Below are 25,710 nucleotides of genomic sequence, written 5' to 3'. Positions count from 1 at the left end.
CTCTCTAGAACTGCCTGAAAGGAGGTTGTAGTGAGGTGGAGTCAGTTTCCTCTCCCAAGTAACAAGCGACAGGACAAGAGGCAACAGCCTCAAGCTGCACCAGGGGAGGTTTAGATTTGATATTAGGAATAATTTCTTCACAGAGAGGGCAATGAAGCATTAGAACAGGCTGCCCAGGGCAGTGATGGAATCACTGTCCCTGGAAGTGTTCAGAAACCATGTAGATGAGGCTCAGCGATGTGGTTTAGTGGTAGCCTTAGCAGTGCTGGGGTGATGCCTGGAAAATTGCACACCTCATTGCTTCTGAAGCAAAAGATGCTGCCCAGGGCTCAGATAATCTCCTAGGAACTACAAACCACCTACCATCCGTGCATCAGGTCTCATCCTCACATAGAGCCCTGGGGGGGACAGCATCGGCCTGAGAATTTGCTGTCACCCCACTGGAAAGGTTTGGCATGATGAACACTTGAGGCTTGATCCTTCTCCCATGGAGGTACTTGTCTGGGGGTAAAAACAGTGGCCTACTGCATCCTCACAGCCACATCTCAACTGGTAGCATAACTGGAGCTTCCATCTCTGCTTTTCTCCTCCAGCTTCCTCACCAAAACGAGGTCTGCAGGCATCTACTCTACCGAGCAGGCAATTAGACTTTAGCTAAAACAAACTACCCACTTGAAAGTAGGCAAACCCTCAGCTCCTGTGGTAAAAACAAGATTACAGACATATCATTCATTAACCATGCCCAGATTGCAATCTTGGTTACTCTTGCTTAGTTGAATAGTTTAACCACAATGTTAGCTGTTCCCCAAATATTTGTATATTGGATACCTTGCCTCCAGTGAGGCAGTGAGTTAGAAGCATTTCCATCTTCTCCTGAATGGCAGGAGAATATGCTTTGTCTGAAAGCAAAGAAACTTGATAAAAACACATGGCCAGCTCCTTGGAAAATGTAGGAGGAGTTTCTGATGTTTCTCATTTTACAGTCAGCTTTATCTGTGAGTGATGAGCGAACTGTATGCTGGATAAAGCATCTCTACAAGCATCTGTATTAATATGAACAAATCTGTGAAGACAGGAAACCCACAAAAGATGACTTCTATGGAGGAATCAAAACTCCATGTGGGTTTGTGGCAGAATCAGATTTACAGATGGCCCGGTCTGTGTCCCCTTTTCCTGACCCAACTACAGTCCATTCCCTACCCATCTTTGTACAGCAACCACAGCCCCCTCCTGCTCCTGTCTCCTTTATGCTAACAGAATCAAGCATTGAAAACCCAAAACCCATCTGCTTTGAGGGACGGAAATGTCTTATTCCTGGAAGTGCTCAAACATGAGTTACTGTCCCGTGGGTCTGAGAAGAGCCCTAAACCTCCTCCAGAGAGCAGAGGCAAGGCAGAGAAGACCTGAAGACTCTCATGGGAGCAGATGCAAGTGTCACTGATGTGCAGACCTTGGGGAAAGCGGAAGATTTGTGGTCGTTAAATTACTTTAAGTTCTGTAAAAGCAAATGGTATTTACCCAACCACTTCCTTACCTTGCAGCTTCTCATTTATATAGCACGGAGGACCTGCAAGGCTTGTGTGGATTCTCTTGGAGGCACCAGCTATAAATCAGTCAGACACTTTCCTGTGCTTTGACTGATGGAGAAAAGATCCATCAGAACAACACATTGTTTTACCCTGCACTAGCACTGAGAACAGAAATTGACAGAAAATTAAGTTAGGTCTTCTCCCAGCACATGTGCAGAGGAGAGTCTGGATTGCAGGCTCTGGACTGGACTTCCAAAGCCAGTCAAAATACTGCAATATCTCACAGGCTGTTGGGTGTCTGTCCTCAGATATTCGGGCTCTGCTTCATTTGGGGAACTCCCCCCACTTGCATGAATAATTTTTGCACAAATCCAGCTGTTGCTCACCACAACCTTGTCCCTCTTCCTCCCCACCAGAAGACACAGAACTACTTACTGATTTCACTGCTCCCCTACCATGAGTGAGCCTAGGGAGTGAGATGGAGAGCACACACAACTCCCACTACTGCCACTTGCACCACATCTCCCAGACACTGGCGTTTTCCGAAAGAAAAAGGCACCAACAAATTCACACTGAGCTCATTCTGAGGATTCTTTATTGCTTTCACAAGCTTATCTTTCCAGTAGTTTCCCCAAAGCTTGTGAAAGACACATATAATCTGTTGATTACACAACATCTTCAGGAATCAAGTAAATGCATGCTTGAAGGCAAAGTCATGTTCACTGGCTGCTTCCATCTGAATGTCCCTAGTCAAACAGTGGTCATAAGAATTGTGGGAAAGCAAAAAGAATGGTAGCAATGGGAGCAGCAATTTAAATGGCATGATTATGATGGCCTCCTCTGAAATGCAAGCCTAGCTAACTTGTCCATTTGGGCTGGGCTTTCCCTGTTGCAGAAGAGACAGAGGGACTGAAGCTTTTACCATACTGTCCGTTTGACATTTGCCCACGGAGATTTCTTCATTCCCTGAGCTGCTTTCACATCACTCCACTCCAGCTTTATGTCTGGAACCTCATCATCAGGCTCGGGATCCTCACGGACAGTCCCCTCAGGCAGTGCCACAACGATGGGCAGAGGGCCCTGCTCCTCCCGGAACTCCACTACACAGAGACTCTTCTGGTTCGCTAACTGCTGGTGAGTCTCCTGGGAGAGGAGAGAGAACAGACAATCAAAGCAATGATACACAGTGATAATTTACTTCAGGTCAAACTCTCCATGGTATATGGGGTAAGAAACGTTAATTTACTAACAACAGTTTAAACAGTGTAAATTAAATTACTTGTCAAGCTCATCCTCACGGGTTTCAGATGAGCTAATTGCATAAGCAGCAGGAATTCAGAGAGCTACACTGCAGATATACTAGCATGACAATGCCATCCTAGAGGATGCTTCTGGAAAGGATGCGGCCAGAAAAGGAACATCCTGCTAATATGGATTCACGCTGGCACGTTAGTAACGTGCAGAAACGTTATTATGTCTTTATATGGATATAAATTTTGCTTTGACAACAGTAAAGTGCTTATTACTGCCCTAATAGGTAATATTAGCTAATGATATGAATTTAACATTATTTTCAACTAAACCTCTTCCTCACACACAAGTTGTTTACAACTCAGAATTAACATTCAGAATAACACTCAGAGTTAACGCTCAGAGTAACAGTTTACACAATAAATGTCTACAGGGAACAGGAAGCTTTTCCTATCCAGGGAAGTCAAGAAGACGTATCAAGTGCTTATCTCAAAGCAAGCACAGAATCAACCAGGTTGGAAAAGACCTTTAAAATTTTCAAGTCCAACCATTACCCCAGGTTTGCCAAGGCCACCGCTAAACCACATCTCTAAGGGCCTCATCTACACATTTTCTGAACACTTCCAGGGATGGTGATTCCATCACTGTCCTGGGAATCCTCTTCCAATGCCTGATCACCCCCTTGGAGAAGAATAATCTGTACAGCAGGCCCTTCTTCTTCTATTAATTCTGTGAAAGACTTCTCAGAAACAACACACTGAAAATATTATATGCCAGACTTCTTAAAGTCAGACTAACCTCAGATACTGATAAGAACCTGCAACTATCTCATTAGGCAAAGGGGATCAAAACCCCTCCCCTCCTGAGGCTAAACTGAAAGAGCTGGCTAGGACAGGGTGACGGATTTGATAACTATAGCTTTGCAGGGCTATATCGGGAGTGTAAGCAGCTAAATCCTGGCAGCTACCAAGGCTCTACATCCAAACGAGATAACCAGGAATTTCCAAAGGACTGACTCATCCTAAGGCTGGTGTTCAAAGGAATGATAAAATGTTGCATGTTGGATCTTTCCATCAACTACAGGCAGCTGGCTCAGAGAGAGACATCTCCATTGTGAGCACTTTGAGTTAGAGGAAATGATACCACCTCCCTGACTTATTTTAGGGATCTTAATTATACTAGTGATAGAAGCAGCTGTGATGTTCAGTCCTTAGGCAATGAAAACTTATATTTCAGACAAACAAGCAGCTGCAAGCAAAGCTGGGCCACAACTTCCTCTGCCCATGACTTTTCAAATGTCACCAAAAATACTACAAACGAAAGCCCAGAAATTCAGATGTTCCCTGGAGACACTTGGTTGTGGAAAAGGTAGCATTACATACAACTGTTTCTGAGTGGACAACTTCAAACTGAGACAACTCACATGCTGATTTTGTTTGCTCCCTGGAAAATTACTTAATTTTAAATCTACAATATAAACTGTGTGACCACGAACTATTACAGCACCAATCCTGTCCTGTCCCCTGACCTGATGTATAGAATCACTGAGAGTGCACTCTACCTGTTGTGTTAAGCCTTTAAAGAGCGCTCTGGTAATGTTAATCAAGTTTTTGGATCCAGAAACCTTGGCGTACATGTCTTTAATGCCAATTAGTTTGCAGATGGTGATGATAGCTCGGTGGCAATGAAGACCATACCCTGGGGGGAAAACATAAATTAGTATTATATGATTATTTGTAAGCATTCAACTTAGCTAAGGAAGAAGAGAGAACTAAGACCTCTTCTTAGTTATTTTTGTCTCCCACCACATTAGAACACATTAGATCTTAAAAATGGCAAAACCATTCTGATAACACCATTCTTCCCAGGCTTTGCTGCAATGTCAACATAAAGATCATGGTTTTTTTTGTACTAAATATACCTTATTTAACATAATACAGAACAAATGAGAATGTCACCATCTAACTCAAAGCAAAACCATAAATAATGCAACCTGAAGAATTGTTTAGTATGGCAAGTTTGGGTAGTATTCCTTAGAAGTACCATTGGCAGCTTGAGAAGAATCTTCCAAAAACATACCCAATTCACCAAACAAAAGGCAATTCCCTTTTCCCACTCAGCAGAAAAATAACACTAGTTCTTCCTAATGATACTGATAAGAAGAACACAAATAACATATTACCAGAGAAGGAAGGTGACAAGTTTACCTAAGAGTATTAAAAGAAAGCCACTAGAAGGGTAAGGGATCCAAACGTAACTGAATTTCAACCAAGACTGTCTCTTCTAAGAATCAATACCTACACAGCTTCAAAACCTCTTCCTTTGCAATTTCAGGTGATCAGCTGCTGAATAACAGCTTCAGTAACTCCTAAGCATGGTAAATCTGACCTGAAAGTCCTGATTCATACACATGATGGAGGCATTTAAACTGGTCTCCTATGGTGAAGTTACTGCTCAGAACAGCTGGTGTGCTCAAGCACTTCTGTCCTTTGGGCATCCTTTCAGAAGGACCCAGCAGTAGAAGCAATGTCAGTGTCTCTCATTCCCAGGGAGACTGCTGCTGGATGAGATGACTACAGTGCCTTCCTAAAGGCTGAGATTGTGCTTAAGACCTCTATCAGACACAAAGAAGGCAGAGAAAACTGGAGAAGAAAGGAAAAGGGAAGTCCAAGTCCATGGGCAATAATGTTCCAATAGAAAAGTCCAATCTAAACACACAGCTGCTGGGAAAGAGGCAGAGTACCCACTGGCACTGGTGTCTCTTGCTGCTCACAGGCCCTTGAGTAGCCAGATAAAACCTACCACATTTTCATTTTATGCAGCTCTTGGTAAGCAAAGCTTTGAGCAGTGGAAGTGGGATGAGGCTGCCTGTAAATTCAGGAAGGCATCATGGCACTGACTCAGACCAAATTCACACCTAGCAGTTGATCTCTCCAAAATGTGAACCTGTTCCTTGCCTTCTGACTAAGCAACAGCAATTCACCAGGCTACACAGTCTATGCAAAATAGAACAGGCTCTAGCCACCAGCCAAGAAAAAGTCATGCTTTTCCCCTTCAGTTTACAAAAGCCAGTAGGATACTACGCACTGCCAAGAAAGTAAAATGGCACAGATTATCAAGGTACTGTGCTGAGACATCACTTCCTTTCTCCTGGCCCAGCAACTGGCATGAATTAAATCTGCTATTACATCAGTGGCACAGCATGAAGGATGGAATGGAAATAAAGAAGGTAACAGTCTCCTTGGAGCTAAAATTACTGGAAACACAGCAAAACACATTTCTAGGAAAAACAATTCCTTTAATCAAGCTTAAAGAGAAAACAATTGTTGTGACACTTATTTGCTTTCAACTTCATTGTTCGAAGTAGTAAGATCATAAAAAAAGAGCCAAATTACACATTGCAAGCCTGTAACTATAACAACTTGAAATCTGTAGGTGAGTGGAGAGACATAGTTCAAAATCCACAAACACAACAGAGGTTTGCATATCATCTGCATCCATCTCCACCACAGAGTGTTATATTAGCTCCAATGCATAACTAATACATTAGCAAATGGTTTCTTAGACTTGTCAGATTTTAATGAAGGAGTTATTTTTTGAGGAGTCTAATTTTGCTCTCTTGTACCCTGGAGAGTTTTGTTTCACACGGCCTAGCTCTATTAGTTTTTAAAAACTGGTTTGTGATAGTTCTAATTTATCTTACTTAAAAGCTGAAAAGCAGGTTATTGATTAGTCCACTCTGGGGGACTTGCTGCTAAGTAAGGAAAAAAAGTCTGTTCCAGTGCTGCATGTTTTATTGTGCCAATATGTCTCTTTTTCTTTTAACCCATAATCAGAAAAGAAACTATAACCATCCAAAGCCATTTGTTCCGTCATTTGTTCTGCCTATCCCTCACATGTGCAATTTAATTTTCACCTTATGTCTGACCTGACCACTAGAGACAAAGTCTCACCTGAAGCAATTCTGAAAGGGAAAGTTCCTTCTCCAGCATACAGAACAGTCTTCCCATTCAGTTACTATAATGGTGAAGTGAAAACCACAATGGCTAGAGCACTAATAGTGCTGGGGCCACAATGATTTACACATAGAATCATAGAATAGTTAGGGTTGGAAAGGACCTTAAGATCATCAAGTTCCAACCCCCCTGCTGTGGGCAGGGACACCTTACGCTAAATCATACCACCCAAGGCCTCACCCAACCTGGTCTTGAACACTGCCACGGATGGAGCATTCACAACCTCCCTGGGCAACCCATTCCAGTGCCTCACCACCCTAACAGGAAAGAATTTCCTCCTTATATCCAACCTAAACTTCCCCTGTTTAAGTTTTAACCCGTTACCCCTTGTCCTGTCAATACAGTCCCTAATGAAGAGTCCCTCCCCAGCATCCCTATAGGCCCCCTTCAGATACTGGGAGGCTGCTGTGAGGTCTCCACGCAGCCTTCTCTTCTCCAGGCTGAACAGCCCCAACTTCCTCAGCCTGTCTTCCTACGGGAGGTGCTCCAGTCCCCTGATCATCCTCCTGGCCCTCCTCTGGATTTGTTCCAACAGTTCCATGTCCTTTTTATGTTGAGGACACCAGAACTGCACACCAGATACTCCAGGTGAGGTCTCACAAGAGCAGAGCAGAGGGGCAGGATCACCTCCTTCGACCTGCTGGTCACGCTCCTTTTGATGCAGCCCAGGATACAGTTGGCTTTCTGGGCTGGGAGCGCACACTGAAGCCAGCTCATGTTCATTTTCTCATCAACCAACACCCCCAAGTCCTTCTCCACAGGGCTGCTCTGAATCTCTTCTCTGCCCAACCTGTAGCTGTGCCTGGGATTGCTCCAACCCAGGTGTAGGACCTTGCACTTGGCATGGTTAAACTTCATCAGGTTGGCATCAGCCCACCTCCCAAGAGTGTCGAGTTCCCTCTGGATGGCATTCCTTCCCTCCAGCATATCAACTGAACCACACAGCTTGGTGCCATCGGCAAACTTGCTGAGGGCGCACTCAATCCCACTGTCCATGTCAGCGACGAAGATGTTGAACAAGACCGGTCCCAACACCGACCCCTGACGGACGCCACTTGTTACTGGTCTCCAGCCGGACATTGAGCCATTGACCACAACTCTTTGTGTGCGAAATGGTGAATGGTGAATTGTTTTGGCAATGAGCAAGCAGGTGTGGTGGAAGGTGTTCGCTGCCCACGGCAGAGGGGCTGGAACTGGATGGTCCTTTCCAACCCAAACCATTCTGTGATTCTGTGATTTCAGAAAATACTGTTTTCTATGCTACAAGACAAAGTCAAGTTTTAGACACAATTACAGTGAATGACCTCTGAAAGGCTGTTTGCCAAAGATTCATTTTCAGTGCCTTTTAAAGCACTTAATTTCTGGCATTTTTATTGTGCTTTTCTCCCATCTGATGTCAGCCAGGCTTCTGCAGATTGTTAATACGTAAACCAGAACCCAGTCCATCAGTCACTGAACAAAATTTATTCTGAACACAAAAGCAAAGGATTCCAACTGCAAACTCCAGATGCGGAGAAAAAGCTGGGGTCAGACATTTTTAACTTGTCTGTGGCAGGCATGCTGCCTTACTGCGGTTTAATTCAGTGAGAGCTATGTAAGAGGAAAGGCTCATTTAAATGTAGAACATTTTCTTACACCGAAAAAGATACAAAGGTAACCAAAAGTAGTATTTAAAATTTATCCCTCCTATAATCTAACAAACTGTTAAGGAAATCTACATTAGATCTTCTGGGTAGCCACTAACAAGACTTTGGAAGTAAAACACCTACTTTATATCTACACTAAGGGACTAGTAGGTCCCATTCACATGCTCACTTGACATTACTTTTTTAGCTTGGATTTTCACTTGTCTAATATGTAATCCTGACTATATGATGGGGTTTTTCTCCACTTTGCAGGGACTAGGAATAAATTTAAGAAAGGAATATTTAAGTTTAACAGTGACTTCACCTTTTCTACTGAAACATTAGGCTTTGCGGTGATCATTTGCTGAGATAGCTGCCTGAGTCCTATGTTCAGGAACTGGAAATAAACTGCCAGCTGTAATTATGCAAAGTGAAAGGCTTCAGCATACATAACCATACAGCTGTAATCCCAGGAGTGAACAGAGGATATGCCTTAAGTCTACATATGCCTAATGTGAAAACTATGAATAACTGCAATTGCTTATACCTATTAATTACAGCTACAGGGTATCAGTGCTGGGCTTCACATCCACACAAGTGTATTTGACACTGCTCTGCATTTCCACTTATTAATTCACATTAGGAACTAATTTACAGTACTTAGGAGTGTATTAATGTGGTTAGCAGAGTAGTCTCATGACTACTGTAATTCTAAAGTCAAATCAGAGATGAAGATTAAGCACTATCCACACTCCAAAAGGTAGAATATTCTACAGCACAGATGAGCAATATCCCTGGTAGACTCCATCCAGCTGGCATGTGCTATAAACAGGAGCGGCCTGGAATGGTGGCAGACACGAAGTCCAGGGCCTGCCTCATGTTAGTAATTTAATTGTTCTAAAATTACAGCTAGCTCCTGCTGCCGCTATGGATCCTCCCCTTAGAATACAGCACAAAAGCCTGTCAGAGATTAAGGTTAAGCAAGAGCTCTATCTATACCACCCCTTAAAAACTCGATTTTGCATAGCTACATAAGCTTACAGCTTGTTTTCAAGTCATGACCACACAATGAGGCCTCCCTCACACACGTACAATTTATCTACAAAACTTTGCACACTAATCTAACACTACACTTCTCAATAAGGCCACTGATGCCTGCTGTCCAGAGCACACTGGAAATAAGCACAATTTTTTCTTGACAACATCAAACCTTTCTCAGGAAAAGTACAATCCAGTTCCATCAGTTATAAAACAGGGAAAACATTAAATGGAAAAGTGTTTCCCAATTTTTGGAGGATACTTTGTTATATATGAATGTGTTGTCTATGTGTTGTGTACCTGATAAGGCTGTCCAGATACTCAGATAAAGCAAAGAACTTAGCCAAAACTGGCAGCAACAAGCTACCAAGGCTAAGGTGGTAATGTGACAGAACTGGACTTCTATTCTGACACAGGTCAGCATGATACTCTCACAAATAAGCTAGGGAAATAGAACCAGGCAAAATCATCATTAAAGTTTGCATCCCCCATTTCCAGCAGTCTGCTGTAAGGTCAAGAACTGAACAGGGCAGGGACCTGGTGACACAGGACACGGAAAAGCCTGAGGTACTGGAGGACCTAGGAAACTACAGGCTAATCAGCCTCATCTAAATCCCTGGAACCTGATGCAATAACCAATCCTCAGAAACCATTTCCAGGCATATGATGTATGAGAAGGTGGTCAGGAGGAACTACGCTTAGGAAGCATTAAAGAAAACCACAAATACTGCTCCCACCAGTGTTAGAGGCACAAGCCCCATTTACAATAACGAAACCATGTCATCAACAGTAGGTATTTCTAATGAAAAACAACTGATCATCTCTTAGCATTTAACACATGGTAAACTAGCACCAAATGCTCCATTTCTGAATGGATAATTTCTAAAGGAAATGAATACATTTCCGAAGCGAACAGGCATTGCACAAAGTAACTACATCAGATAAATACCAGTCAATAATTGATAAAACTTCAAAATTTCCAGGCAGCTTTAATTACCTTTGTTTTGCTTCTTCATGCGGATGGTTGTTCTTTTAAATGTCACTGTAATGTCATGGTAAACTGGAGGGGAGGAAAAAAACAAACAACAGGCATTACAGCTTAATTCTTCCTTCTAGAAAAGCTTTAGCTCAGCACATTTGAGGAGCACCTTTCTTTTTCAGAACTGTGAATGGGAAGTTGGTTTTACTCTCCTCAGAGTTCTTTAATAGTAATGACTAATGGAGGTAAATTTCTGGCATAGATCAGGAATGTTTACACATCTGTGAATACTGTGTTACTATTGTATACAAAACCAAGCTTCACATGAAAAATGTGAAGTGTGTGTTTATCTCCAATAATCCTTATCTAACTTTGAAGTGAGCTCACATGATACAATTTAGTATTCTTCCACATACTCAGATTTTTCTAATAATTCAGCTTTCAACCTAAGATTTCACTAAAGGCTTCAGCATTCTTGGATTTTCCATAATAATATTTACCATTCTTGTCTTCCTGCTTCTCTCTGCTTCAAAATAAAGCCCAAACTCGTATCTTCTGGTGGGTGGCTGTTATATACATTTCATTCAGTGGTTCAGCTTTTGCACAGTGGATTCTACCACTGCAGTCAAGATGGCTCATAGAGGACCTCTATGTTAAGTAGAACGTAAAGCATGGTGGAAATGCCACCAGTTTTTAATCAAATCCCTAAACAGTGTGCAATAATAATGCTCAAGGAATAGATGTGTGAAGGTAACTGCAGTTTTGTATTTGTAAACTGGTTTTATTATACTGAATATTTACTACAGAATGACTTGGTTATTCATATACTCTGTAAGGTACTATCTTTCAATTTTTTTGATAACTGAATATTTGGTATTCTGGTGCCATGTCTGACATCAGAGAGGACTTGTGTGATATTAAACTGAATTAACAAAAAGCAACCATGAAACATCAGACTGACTTCTCCATCCCACATTCTCCCTGGCTTTGTGCTGGGCTTTGTCAGCAAAGCCCATTGACATGGATTGACTCAACAGGGAATCATCTCTGACATACAAAGGGGAAAAGCACAGAGGAGTTCACCATAGAAGAGATAAACCACATATTCATTCCAGTTAATGGCAATTTATTTTATACAGGGATTGACAGACTATGTACTCTGATATGACCACCATCTAGCTAAAAGAGTCTGGAGCTGAGATTTCACACAGCATGCTGAAGAAGCAAAATAATGCACGAATAATACTAATACAATGCATCAGATCAGACAGGTTTTAGTTAACATCTTTTTATGCTTTGTAACAAGTTGCAGTCAGTTCTTGTTGGCATTTAGAGTCTAAGAAAATCGTAATACTTACTAGTGTGGTCCTGATACCGCTCTATAAAATGTAAGCCGCGTAGTGCTTTATTCTTTGCCTAGGGAATAAAAGCAGAAAACTTTTTTTTTTTCCTTGTTTTTTTCTGCAAAGGATGGAAATTTACCACCGTTCACTTAACTAGACAATAAAAGAAAAAGCAAGGAAGAAACCTTTGGAAACAGGATGGCTACATCTAATACATTTATTTTATGGAAGTGAAAATGTTCTCTGTAAAGAACTGCTTTCTCCAACCAGATTTCATATTTTTTGAAAATTCTCAATACAGTAACAACTTTATCAAACTTTGTGTATTTTAGCATTGCAACATTGATAGATTAGTTGAGCACTGGACAAGTAACATTTAGAAGTCTAAAGGAGCCTTTAATATGGTCATTATGCATGTGTAAGAGAAATTTTCTACACACTAACTGTATAAACAGATTGTATGTCATATAGTACTGGAAACAAGTGACCATGGGGGTATAGGTATATGCCATAGAAAAGGGAGCAGAAATAAGAGTACATTAGGAAAATCTCACTGCAAAGCAACCTCATTATGTGTGTCCAAACAGCAATGAAATTGGTGAAAGATCTGGAGCACAAATCTTACAAGGAACAGCTAAGGGAACTGGGGTTGTTTAGTCTGGAGAAAAGGAGACTTAGGGGAGAACTTGTTATCACCCTCTACAACTACTGAGGTTGTAACGAGGTGGGTGTTGATCTGTCTTCCCAAGTGGCAAGGGATAGGATGAGAAGAAACAGCCTCAAGTTGTGCCAGAGTAGATTTAGATTGGATATTGGGAAAAATTTCTTCACTGAAAAGGTTATCGAGCATTGGAACAGGCTGCCCAGGGCAGTGTTTGAGTCACCAACCCCAAAGGTATTTAAAGGCATAGTGCTTAGGGACATGGTTTAGTGCTGGAGTTGGCAGTGTTAGGTTTATGGTTGGACTCCAAAACCTTAAAGGTCTTTTCCAACCTAATGGTTCTATGATTACTTGTATCAAGGCCGACAAACCATGTATATGGACTTACTTCTTCGCATACACTCCATCCCTGGTGGTGTCATGCCCAGGTTGGACAGAGCCTTGGGTGACATGGTTTAGTGTGAGGGGTCCCTGCCCATGGCAGGGGGGTTGGAACTAGGTGATCTGGAGGTCCTTTCCAACCCTAACTATTCTGTGATTCTAAATACTACAAAAGATATTGACCATAAAAGAAAAAGTGTAGGTATGAATTATATGTGCTTGTCATCAAGCAACAAGTAATCCAATGAACATACTTTCCGTAAAGCATTCATCCTGTCACCTGCTTTCCCCATTGCAAAACCTGCAAGAAAGAAAAGAGTCACTTTATTACTGAGAAATAGCTGAGGCAGGACCTTCATAAAGCAAAGGGGGAAAAAGAGAATTTCACAACCACGTTTAGTATCTGTTATTTCCATGCCACTGCACAGATCACACTCAGAAAATGGTCCAGAGAAAACCACAGAAACCACAGAAAGTAACAGTTTAGGACTTACGAATACCTAATAATTGAATGCCAATTACTTGTTGTCAAATGAAACAAATACACTTCATTATTTCTTTTGTGTATTTGTCCAAACTTGTACCAAACAACTGAATAATGGTGACTGTTTCAGCCAAAACCAGTCCAGCTTTCTGCTTGAAAGAAGGGAATGAAGAAAACCAAAAGGAATCCGATGCAGATAAGAGCTCCAAGACCCTAAAAGCAATGCAGACTGGGTTTCTAGTAGTGAAGCAGAGAGTAACAAAACCAGGTTGCACAGAATAGTGCATCTGTAAAAATATGCATGTCTGCAGAACAGAGCACAGGGTCTGTTTTCACTGCCAGTTTACAAACTGCCACATAATCTCACTGAACCCTCAGACCTACTCCTATTTACCAGGTCAGCTATGGTAGTGACAAAGAGATTTCACAGCAGTCTCAGCATCTGCAGTCAGCTCAGAGCAGGGCATCAACTGACTGTATGGAATGAACAGAGGATGTGACAACCATTTTCACTAACTGTAGTCCAACAATGTCAAGGTAGATTGAATGAAAATCATTTCATTTCAAATCTGCAGATCTAGCTGCTTTGGTCTTTTGATACAAAACAGTGTCCCAAAGAATACATACATAGTTTGATCATAAATCTTACTTTTACAGATGAAACTCAAAACTCTTACAGATATTTCGATATTGCGCAGCAGAAAAAAAAGGTTGTTTTTTTTGTTTTCTTCTGTTAAGTATTAAAAGTCCCTTTAAGTCACCTTGCCTCCCAAAGTCCTACTACAAACAATGATTAACTTGGCATCTTTTACATACAGTAGATATACATACCTGCAGCTCCTTTACCGTTTCCAATAGCTACCAAGGCACGTATTGATTTTTTTCTGCCTTCCTTTGCATTCATACAAAACACATTTCTCACCTGAAGAAAAAAAACAAACCACAAAGCATTTTGTGATGGCACAGTCCAATTTTTTCTGTTTGTTTGCAAAGAGATTCAGTTTACCAAAAAGTAATTAGAGGTCTGTGATGAAACTATACAATATAAACTGTCTTTGTCATCTGCAAGTGGCACACTGGCTTCAAGGCATTAAATACGTAAAGGCTGCTAGAAGTCTATACTCAGACAAAGTTAGCTCAATAAAGTTTCATTAAAATATCCTCTTTTGTATTTAGCTGCACAACAGATAATGGCTCTACTGCTGCCAGCTTCACATGTGATTGCAACTGTGATGAAAAAACCTGGAAGTGACATTAATATCTCACTGCCCCCCTCACGTTTTAACATATTTTAGAAGCACTCAGAGGAATTATTCAGGGCATGCTGTTGCTTAACACGAGTTACAACTTAGTGCTGAAATCTACCTGCAGACTGCAGAAGGCAGTCTCATTACTGAGATGACAGCTGCTAAAAAGACTTCATTTAAGAAAGTGGAAGAAGAAAATGGTATTCCATGCCTGGAACTAGAAATGTTTTCAGAAACTCTGCAAGAAATTCAAGCAGAGATGCAAGAAAGCTCTTTAGTTTGGAGTGGAGGGACACAACAACTGGTGAGATAGATGGCCTTATGGTTAGCATTCTGGAAATCTAAATTTGCTTCCGCCTCTGCTACAGACTCCCCGTATGTGACTAGAGGCAAGTCACTGCATTAGAGTCTCCCACCTTGAATGACCACATATCTCACCCATGATCCTATCCAACTGGCTCCTGTTCTAGTGTCCCTGGCTTTGTTTACATATTTAAATATATCTTTTACTTAAATATAGATACATCCTTTCATATGTAGATTATATACTGTATATAATAAACTGTATACATTTATCACATACAATGTAATATAATATACATAGTACACAAAACCATGCATACATATATAAAATAACATACGGGATATTGCTTGACTGTGTCTCAGAATTACCAGTCACAAGATACAACTTATTTAATGGTTCATTTCTTTCTCTCAGATGCATCAGGGCCTACTTTCTTGAAGCCTCAATATGATTTCCATAATTTATCACAAGAGCTAAATTAAACATGCATTACTGATACATGAATTAAGCAGTGTGCCCCCTTTTGCCCTAGATGTCATTCTTCAGTAAGCTAGTCTAGTTGTACTGTTATATCTCAAAGCAGGTTATTATACAATACTTGGTCATGGCTTAAACATGCTTCCTGAAATTCATACACTACCCCCCACCCAAACACCCCCTCCCACCCCCAAAAATTCCACTGACACCACAAGGTACAGGTTAGGAATGAGTACTTCTGAAAAAATCCACCCTGCTTTCATTAAAATAAAGATGCTGTTAAATTCAAGGTGCACATATATTCTGGAGAGCACTTTGAACAAAGATCATCTTTGCTAATGGCTTATTCCAAGCTATTTTTATTTCTCCAATCTTACTGCGTACAAGCGCATGCTAAAGAAAAACAAGCCCCCTAAGATGAAAGTGCCTGTGGAAATAGGCTATTTACAGAAAATGCAAAATGATTATGAAAGAAAGAAGAGAGTGAAGCAGAGTGATCTCCCCAGGAGCATCAAGAGCTTTGCACATACTTTTTGTCTTCCACTGCCAATCTGAATAAGCACTTGCAGAAACCCCAAAGTTGGCATGCATATTGTCAAAATTAAAGGACATGATGTTTGTAGAAATATACTCAAGAATTATTTTTCTCCCTTTCCAGAAGATGGCAATAAAGACACATGCAATGATTTCTCCAGAAGGCTTCCTAAAACTGCACTTGTCAGCTGTTTCTGAGCAGCTCTGAAGGAAAACGTGTTTAGTCACCCATCACAATCAGTGCTACTGCATCTCTCCTGAAACACTGTGAAGGCCTTTCAAGCTTGATCATGTACACAGACAGCTATGACTACTGAACAACACTGTCCTTAGATTCTCCCTGCAACAGCCCCATGCCTCCTCACATCAAATAAGCAATGCCCTTCTGGATGTTCAGCAATGCTTCCCTTCCATCTTGAAAATAAAGCATGCAGCTAAAAGCCTATCATTAAACTGAATTGGAATTAATTAATATACAATGAAACAGCGTGAGACTTTTAAAACAGCATGGCCTCTGAAAAGTGACTGAAACTAAGACACAATTACCCTATTTACTAGATTGCCACTCATGCTGGATTTAACAATTCTTTAAATTTGAAAACAGATGCATGCTCAAGCTTAACCACAGCGTACCTCAAACTGACTGCTGCCCTGCATCCATTATCCAGTGGTCAGAATGCAAATTCACCTAGAGCTCTCCCTTGTTCTCCCTTTGGTTCCTGCCCCTGACATCCCATGCATCTTGTATAATACTGAAATGCTCTTCCCCTGCATCCCGAAAATGTGTCCTGTACTCCTCAGCAGTAACCTCCCACATAGTCTGCATCATGCTCTGGAAAGCCTCATCTTAACAGATGTTACCCCTCGACCACAGGGCTAAGGCTACTCCAGCGCAGTCTAAGGAGAAGCCAAACAGGGTGCCTGTTTCTCTGTTTGTAATTTTGATTCCCCTGCCTGCCTCTGTTCTCCTCTGGTCTGTGCAGATGAGCCACCAATGCAGTTACAGCTCTCTTGTGATGGTCTTGGGAGGAGTGCTGGCAGGGTGTTACTTGGGTTCCTCTACCTGCTATTACCCCTGCACTCCTCTGCGTGTGTGGGCAGAGAGGTCTTTTACCACATAACCTAAAAGTCAGTACTCTCTCCATCTTGGTCATAAGTAGAATGATTTTCTCTCGAGGAATTTGACTCAACAGCTATAACCTTTGAGAAGCAGAAAGGTTAGAACCAGCCATCCTGCTTACAGTACGCCCACCCCCCAAGTACTCAAGACAGTGGAGAAACTGCAACACCGGAAATAATCCGAACTCCTCTACCCCTCACTCATCAAAACAGATGAAAGTTTTTGACCAGGCACTTGAAGTGTTTTTCGTACAGGTTGAGTCATCACAGCTCTGGGATAAACCCCAAGTGCAGTTCTTATCCAAATTAATGAGCCCAATCTGCAGAGAAACTACTGACTAAACTACAGTTAGTGCTGATAGTTTTCCTCACGTGTGAAACTCTCTCTTTCATAACTCATTAGGAAAAATATGATAGCTCATATGCCCGACTGACACAGCATGTTGTCTAATGTGGCTTCATACTGCAGCTCACATCTGAGTTCAGATCCTTTGGATTAACCCCACAATAATGCATGCTCAAAGCCACACTACATCAGAAATGGCTTTGTTTCCTTTTCAAAGGGTGATCCATCATCACGCCAAATTATAACTCACTTAAAAGCTTCTGAATGTTCCAAATACCAATTATTTCATCCATACAGGCTGAGAGGTAAGAAGAGATAAAAGATTTAATTATTTGATCAACAGAACCAGTGTAAGGTGGCATCCCCAAACGCTACTTCAGAGGCAGGCCAAAATACTTGACAAGTCCAAGAATATCTGAAATGAATTCTCGTACACAGCTCTGACCTCTCGTTTTTTCCTCTGACAGGTTGCTTCAGATGCTATCTTAGAAACTGTCTGAAATTTTCACTGTCAGTCTAAAGACACTGTCAGTATCATCCAGGGAACAGAAAACTTTCCTGTAGTTTTAAAAGCAAAATCTAGCGCTCCAATACCCCAAAAGTACTTTTGAGCGAATAGCTCAAATAAATTATTACTCAGACAGTATCCTGTCTACCACATAATTTTTCAGTCAAAGATGTCAAACAGTGGATCTCAGACACTGTAATTTCATGCATCATTTCCTTTTCACAAGCCTTTTTTAATGCACCCTTTGCAAAAACAACAGCTAGAAAACTATTTCCAATGACTCACAAAAAGAAACGAAGGGTTTAGACCACATATTAAGGAATATTCTTTTTGTTACAAGTAACCAATCTACCAAGATTAATTTTGTGGTCTTAAAAAAAGTATGTTCTTGTGGGGTTTCTACTACTTCATGGAAAATCGAAACCATGGTCTTATACTCCCTATGAACAATCCCCTGCTGCAGCTAGACCGTTTATTTTTGCCTAGTGCATGCAGAACAAATGACTACAGAGCGATAGTTTGCAACTCTCTTCTGTGTTCATATTCCCTGCAGTTGCATACACTTCTGTGATGAGACATTTAGGAATACTTAAGAGAGGTTCTTCATATCATTTTGACCCAACAAACCTATGGTTTATCTCTGCTTTCCATATGCCAACGTAGAGCTATTGTTTCTAAGGCAAGTTAATGCTCCTGCTCAGATTTTGGCTAACACGCAGCTCATACTAAGGCCTGATGTACGCTGGGAACAGCTCCATGAGGTCAAAGGGAAAGCAACACACAGACAAATATTGTGTGGAAGAAGGGCTAAAGGTCATTATGCAGTCACTTCCACCTGCAGCTTACCATCTCCTGTGGTGATCATCCCTGCACACTGATTGCCAGGCAGCCAAATTCAGAATCCCCTAGCTCATGGCAGTTGTCCAGACCAAACTTCCAAGCTGGAAGGTACAAATATGTTGGCTTACCCAAAAAGATTTTGAAATGGATCTGCCAGCAGTGGGCTGCTGAGGTTTCCATGCTTCCCCTGTGATATAGGGAAGCATTGTGACAAAGGAGCAAGGATGAGAACTCTTGCTGTTTGGCAACTATTTCACTCACAGATGCACAAGTTACAAGTTATGAATTTGAGAACTTTTGACTTAGAAACCTCATGAATTAAGTGATGAACTAGCAAATTCACACGTTAGACTAGTCAGTACAAAGGAGATTAAGCACTTGTATGACATGTTTGTTCTTCTTCCTAGTAAGCTCATAAAACAAAGTTTAAATTCCAGAGTACGCTCCCCTTGATGAAACATTCAAAAGGGCCACTTTCAGCCCTTACTGATTATTAGGTCTCACTTTTCAATTCTGATTGCACTACAAGGCAAGTAGTATTATAACTCAGGGTATCATGAAGCTACTTTTTTCACTACATTACCACGTTCACTTTGGAGAAAAACAGAATAAAAATGTATCTGAGGATGGATGATACTTTAACTGGAAAGCATCATTTTGTGTAAGAATGGCATATATCAATTACAGCTGTAATTTTTAATTGCCACTATGATTACATTGTGTTGAATGTAAACAAGGTAGTAAACACTACCCCCAGTTCTATTCACAGAAATTCTTATATGTAATGTATGAACAAACAGGAAATGTGCCTTCAGGTTGGCAGGGAAAGAAACAAACAGGTACCCCAAGTCATCTACTCGAAGTAACACAACAGTCTGTAGGAAAGCCAGAAATAAACCCAATATGAAATCCCTGCTGTTGTTCCTTAACACTCTCTCAAGCTAGCTTTATCTCTCTGACAACTTCCAGCTCTAATTTACATGAAAATCTGACCTTGTTTTTACTCTGTCCTACAAGCAGGGGAAAATCAAGTTTGCTTTTCTGTTTCTACACTATTAGAAAACACTTTATTAAACAATTTCTCACTTATAGCAAGGGAGCACAGTCTTTTTAGTAGCACAACCATGTCAGAAAGGGGCTTTTGTATCTTTGTTCATAAAACAGTAATATAAAAGTGGCTTTCAGTTTCTTGCTGCAAAGTATAATTCCCCAACAAACATTACTTTAATCTCCTGTAGTGTTGTAAAGATAAAGATAATGGAAAAGGCATACAGAAATAGCATCATGTATGCCGTCTATTTAAAATAAGAATGCTAAAAAAGTTCTGTTTATTTCAAAACTCATACTTATCAGAAAATTACACAGCTCAGTAATCTTGTGCTCACTACTGGATTTGAATGTACAACTTTTTGCTGCTGCTGCTATTCTGAAAAAAACATAATAAACCAAAAAATAACAACACATTCCTCTTTCTCAGGTCACACTTGAGAACCTCATATAACAGTACAGTCTCAGCCTGCTTGTAAAAGCTGTTTTATTACTCAGATACAATAAAGCATTGAAACTATTTTTATAGCACAAGGAAGTACTGCATAGCATTTTGTTGTTTAATGAATTTGACTGCAAATAATTACACCAGCACAAAATGGCCAGCTTTAGTAAATACCTACCATAGTAGCCAACTGACAGTCAGTTGTGACATGTCACTAACAAAACAACAGCCACTTTTCTGCAATGCACCCTTTCAATTAACTGAATGCACTTCCAACTGCTACTTGAAGGACCTTTAACAATATGTGTGGGTTTTCCAAACCCCACAAGAATCTACTGTGTGTACAGGTACTCCTGATCTAAGAGGAAATAAAACCACCTGTGTGGTTTTAAACCTGAGAATAATAGATTAATTTTGGGTGTTAAAATAAGAATGCATGAAGCGTATGGTGCACTTCAGGACATCTCATTAATGCTCACATAAATGTTCATTTTTATTGAATTTATCATTTCCAATATAATCCTTAAAATAGTACTCAATGGGAATTTGGTATATAAAAGGGATCATCTAATCCACTTGGATATGATCAGATCACCAGTTTTTTTTCCAACAATGTCATCCTATAAAGGCTGTGTCAGAGAAGCCCGGACATATGCACATCAGCATATGCAATAAAGAACAGAAGCGTGCTACCCATTTACTATTGAAAGAAACCACTCGTGGCATTAAGTGCAAGTTTGCTACTCATTTTATTTCTTGTCATCTCTAGGCACCAATGACAAATCTGACAATAATATATTAGAGATACTTGAGAAAACAGGAAAAATCTTGATACCTAACTCATTTGTGTAGGTTTATATTCATTTCTGTTTAGATATACATGTCATATATGAACCGCCAGTGAAGGTCAGATCCTTTGATAAATGTTATCTTAAGACTTACACTGAATGCACTCGCTATTGGAAAAAGATACACCTCACTAAAGTAACTTTAATTTAATTTGCTCTTGTGCGTACCACCACGACTTTACACATTCTGTAGAAGATTCTGAAAAGTCAAAGTTGATCTTAAATAGCCATTTGGTTTTAACATAGAGAGTGATCATAGTCAAGATAACAGAAAGGACCCTACAACCACTCATCTTAGTCCAGGTGCTGAAATGCTAAAAAGTTAAAAATAAAAAAAAATTTTGGTGACAAAAAAGTTTAAATACAATTGAGGTCTGGCAAGAAAATCAGTGCTTGGCATTTATAGCTTATTTAGAGATATTCAGTGCAGGATGAAGTTGCTCTCAAAGAGATTAAGGTCTGAATATGAGATTTTAGTATGACCACAATGCAAGATCTTGATACTGAGTAACTGTTTTCAAGCATGTCTTACTAATTAAAACCCAGTTTTGTCAAACAAAGGATTTGCATGAAGGAAAATCAGTTCTTGGAACAGTATATGACAGTGCATGATAGAGAACAGAGAGAGTGTGATCCTCTCCAAAAAAAGGCATCATTTTGGTAGTAGAACACAAAGTGATACACACTGTGAGTGAAACTAAATAGAAATTCAAAACACAGATAGATTCTTTGGAACAAAGACCTCATATGGACATAGGTACGACATAATATTGGCTAAAAGTACAGGTAAGGTTTCACAGATGTGTTTGGTAAGTTAAGCTGTAGTAATGAGTAAAGTGATGAACAGTCATCTCTATGCATATAAAACTGTGTAACAACTCAATAGACAGACAATTTCATAGTGATAAAAGCCTGTCAATGTTCATATTAAGCAAAGATACACGTATGTGTATCTATCACAGAACGTATATTGATTCAGGTTAAGACCTTGGCTCTCAGATGATAATTAGAAATGAGAGGTGTCTTTTTCTCCAAGCAGCAGCTAGACTAGTATAGTTTTTCAATAATAAAGCAGTTAAGTATTAGTTGCAAATGAAGGTTCTGATTACAATCCTGAAAGGAACATAAATTTAACAGGCAATTTCAGCTGTAGGTAAGGAAACAACAGGAGAATGCTCTAAAGTGACAAGTTTACACAATTAGTCATAGCCAACATGGGTTCACAAGGGGAAAAGTCATCTTTAACTAACTTAATTTCCTTTTATGATAAGATCACCCATCTAGTTGACCAAGGAAAGCCAACAGATTGGGATTTTGTTTGATTTTAGCAAAGCTTCTGAAATTGTCTCTCCCAGTATCTTTATGGACAGGATGTCCAGCATATGGCTAGACATGTCTATAAACCGGGTTAACAATTAGCTGGTAAGTCTGGCTCAAAGGGTTACAGTAAATGGGGTTACATCAGGCTGCCAGCCTATCACCAGTGGGTTCAGTTTTAGAGCCAGTACTCTAATATTTTTATAAATTATATGGATGCAGGATTGGAATGCACATTAAGAAAATTTGCCAATGATGCTAAATTAGGAGGAACTGTGGACTTCCTCACTGGTAGAGTGACCTTATAGTGAGATCTGGATAGAGAGCTGGACCATCATCGATCATATGAAATTTAACAGTATTTTTTTTCCCAGAAGATAGAATAAGTTAAAACATCTAGGACAAGTGAGTGTTATTACTTGAGAGGCACACAAAATGGGATTTCTATTCTACTCACTCTCTGCCCTGTGCAACTGCTCCCCACCTCTTTAATTCTTTGTTTTACAGGCAGAGTTATACAACTTCCTACCTGTAGTTTTGCCTGAGAAATAACACTACCTCTTTACTACGGTAATGTTTTCCCTCTTATAGTTGTTTGTGAACTATTAAAGCTTTACTTGCAGGCATTTGCCATTTCAGAGATACTCAAAACTACCTTTTAACTATATATCATTTGCTCAACAGAGAAGATAAGGCCCCAAAGAAATAAATGACCGCTGATACAAAATACCAGACTAATTCCTATTGCTGTAAGATCGACTTGGCAAAGGCTACTTAAATAACTGCAAGCTCAATATAAAATAGTGACAATTATCTGAAGTCCTTAAAAAGATTTGTAATGCTTACCTCAATGACTCTTGTTTCAAAATCTTCATAAGTTTCTGTTGGAAGGAAAATAGGGCATTACATTTCCTTGTATTACTTATCTAACAGCACAGCTCTCTGCAGGTGGTATAATTTAAAAAGGACACAATTTTTATGTAACTGTAATTTATAAATTAATCTCAGCAGTAAGTAGAAGAGGTAAGAATAATTTGAACAAACGTATCTAAAGTGAGCTTTAGTAGTTGCTTCTTTTTAAAAAGACCTCAAATACATTTTTTTTACTTGACACCATTCACTCAATCATTCAATCTTTTAGAATAAGGCCATTGAAAAACAGCATATAGCTCATACTTATAAAGCATAGGTTTGGGTTTTATTAATTCCTTCAGTAAAATCCACTTATGTGAAGAAAACTAGTTAAAAAAAATCCAGTTAAATGGTAACTTCTCAGAAGTTTAATACTGCTTGTTATTACAATACAGCTTGTTATAATTAAGAGATAACAACTGCTAAATGCATTCATTGTGCTTCATTAGGGACCCCAACCTCCAACTGCAATCAGTATCTGATGTTTTTAAGTACCATACATGCAGAGAATTAAGATGGAAACACTCTCCAAGGACTGTCCAATCTAAATAACCAGAGAAGCACACAGGAAGAAAAATAATCACTTTTTAAATGGTACAGCAAGACATACAAATTTAACTGCTTGCTCTGAACATCACAAAGAAAGCAAAGTTGACAGAAAAACTGAGACATCCCCAGAATCTGTTGAGTATTTTGATCAGAAGCTAAGCTATACATCCTTCTTTTGGAAATCACTGCAACTCACCACTTACACTGAAGCATTTTTTTTATATTATATCCGATATTCTTCCTCATTCTTAACAGCTGCAGAAATGCCTTGAAAAATAACCATCCACAATATGTTATGAAAACAACGTCTTGGGTTTTCACTGGCTGGCAGAGTAAACTGCTTTCCTTCCCTAAATACTGCTCTAAAACTGCAAATGAACCCCAAATTTCATACCCACTGAGCAAAGGCTGTAAATGGTTAAAAAGAAAAAAGTAAATCACCAAATTAGTCACTTCCATAACGACCTAAGTATTATCCAATATTATTCAGAATATTCTGAAACTTGTATCAGCAAGATACAAAGAAATTGCAAGTATTTCTTAATACATATTTCTGTGAAGTACCAAGAAGGGGAGGATAACACAAAACAATATACAGCCACTTCAAATAATCATGTATCACATAGCCAGACTTTCCTGCCCCCCCCCTTCAATTTCAAAATCTGCCTGAAAAAAATGTCTTTGCAATCAAAGATAATTACAGCACCATTTATTTTGTCTAGTAATAGTTAAGGCATTTTGTACTGTAAAATAAAGATCACTTTTATGTCACATCTATGTTCAAGTCTTTTCATCACAGTGCTAACGAAACACCAGACACAGAGTTCAGGTGTACATTATATATTCAGCCCTAAGTGGTAAACATATCCTTTCCACTGCACTAAAAGTTACTAAGCTTCTGCTCTGTCAGAAGAAGAAACTTCAAAATAAGATGTTTTTGAAATGTCCTACAACCTTGCAGGGAGAAGAATGGGAGAAGAGCAAGAATACTGGAGAGCTCTGGGCATGACATGTACTGCCTTCAAAGGCAGTAAGTCAAACAGGAGAGCACAAAACCGCGCAAACTGTGGTCCACTCAGATCCTCTCCATAGGCCTTCACCCTGACACATACTGTAAGAATTGTCAGCAAGCAAATCCCTTGGGCTTGGCTTTCAGCAGTTCCATCAGCATTTCTCAAACTCCATTTTAGAGAAGCAGGCAGAAAGGCTGCATATCACAGATAGTGCCAAAAAGATCCTATTTTCTCTGAGTTTCTGTTTCAAAACCTGATGACCACACAAACACCTGAATATAAATTGCAACTATATTTGTTTCCTTTCATGCAATTGAGAGCATACTTATATTTGATCTGTATTTTAACACAGATGCATTTTCCAAAAGGAGTATCCTATTATCAGCTTGGCTGTGGGAAAAATTAGTGACTTGAAAGCAACAAAGTAAAATGCAACATCTTGGTATAAGAACCAGAACAGATCAGAGACCCTTCCAACCTCCTGCTTTTCCAATTTATCTCATGAACAAGAGCATTTCAGTGGAACATAGGAGACCAGCGTTAATGAAAGCAGTTAATACTTATTTTATTTGGTGCAGCTACAGTGGGATTTTGGATTAAAGCTGAAAACAGTAAAATGGTGAAGAACGATGAAGAACTGGGGACTCACTCCTTCACCAACACTGCTTTATTATTTACGCATAACCTCCAAGACAATTATAAACACAATCATTCCTGCATAATCTAGAGATCTGTTAATCTACAAGAAGCAGAGCTCTAGCTCACAGTATACGAATATCAGCAGGTACCCTGTTTCCTCTCTGAAGCCTCTTCAATTGCAAAGACATACTGTAAACTTGAAAGAAAATTGGTTTTATTTCCAATGGAACAATACTGTTCCTTCTCTGCTCCTAGTTA

The 25,710-nt window shown here is 39.9% G+C and overlaps 1 protein-coding gene across 2 annotated transcripts in view; it reads right to left on the bottom strand.

Annotated features, from left to right (window-relative positions):
- Window positions 1-2,107: 2,107 nt before the first annotated feature.
- Window positions 2,108-25,710, bottom strand: part of MRPS5 (mitochondrial ribosomal protein S5) — a 42,573-nt gene continuing 18,970 nt past the window's right edge. Inside the window, exons 5-11 of one of the 2 annotated variants that reach the window (XM_057396924.1) lie at window positions 23,186-23,220; window positions 14,139-14,229; window positions 13,078-13,124; window positions 11,797-11,854; window positions 10,457-10,519; window positions 4,342-4,478; window positions 2,108-2,672 (exon numbers count right to left, since the gene is read on the bottom strand). In XM_057396924.1, the coding sequence (XP_057252907.1) occupies window positions 2,448-2,672; window positions 4,342-4,478; window positions 10,457-10,519; window positions 11,797-11,854; window positions 13,078-13,124; window positions 14,139-14,229; window positions 23,186-23,220 (656 nt within the window). In that variant the 3' untranslated portion in view covers window positions 2,108-2,447. The remainder of the gene's footprint in view (window positions 2,673-4,341; window positions 4,479-10,456; window positions 10,520-11,796; window positions 11,855-13,077; window positions 13,125-14,138; window positions 14,230-23,185; window positions 23,221-25,710) is intronic. The other variant, XM_057396925.1, reaches the window with a different exon arrangement.

Source organism: Pezoporus wallicus, unplaced genomic scaffold, assembly GCF_028554395.1.
Source record: "Pezoporus wallicus isolate ANWC-B61680 ecotype Strahan unplaced genomic scaffold, APGP_CSIRO_Pwel_v1 contig_7265, whole genome shotgun sequence".
In the NCBI taxonomy this organism is placed as follows: Eukaryota; Metazoa; Chordata; class Aves; order Psittaciformes; family Psittacidae; genus Pezoporus; species Pezoporus wallicus.
The sequence above is the reverse complement of the archived record's forward strand: the minus strand, read 5'-3'. Positions and strand labels throughout refer to the sequence as shown.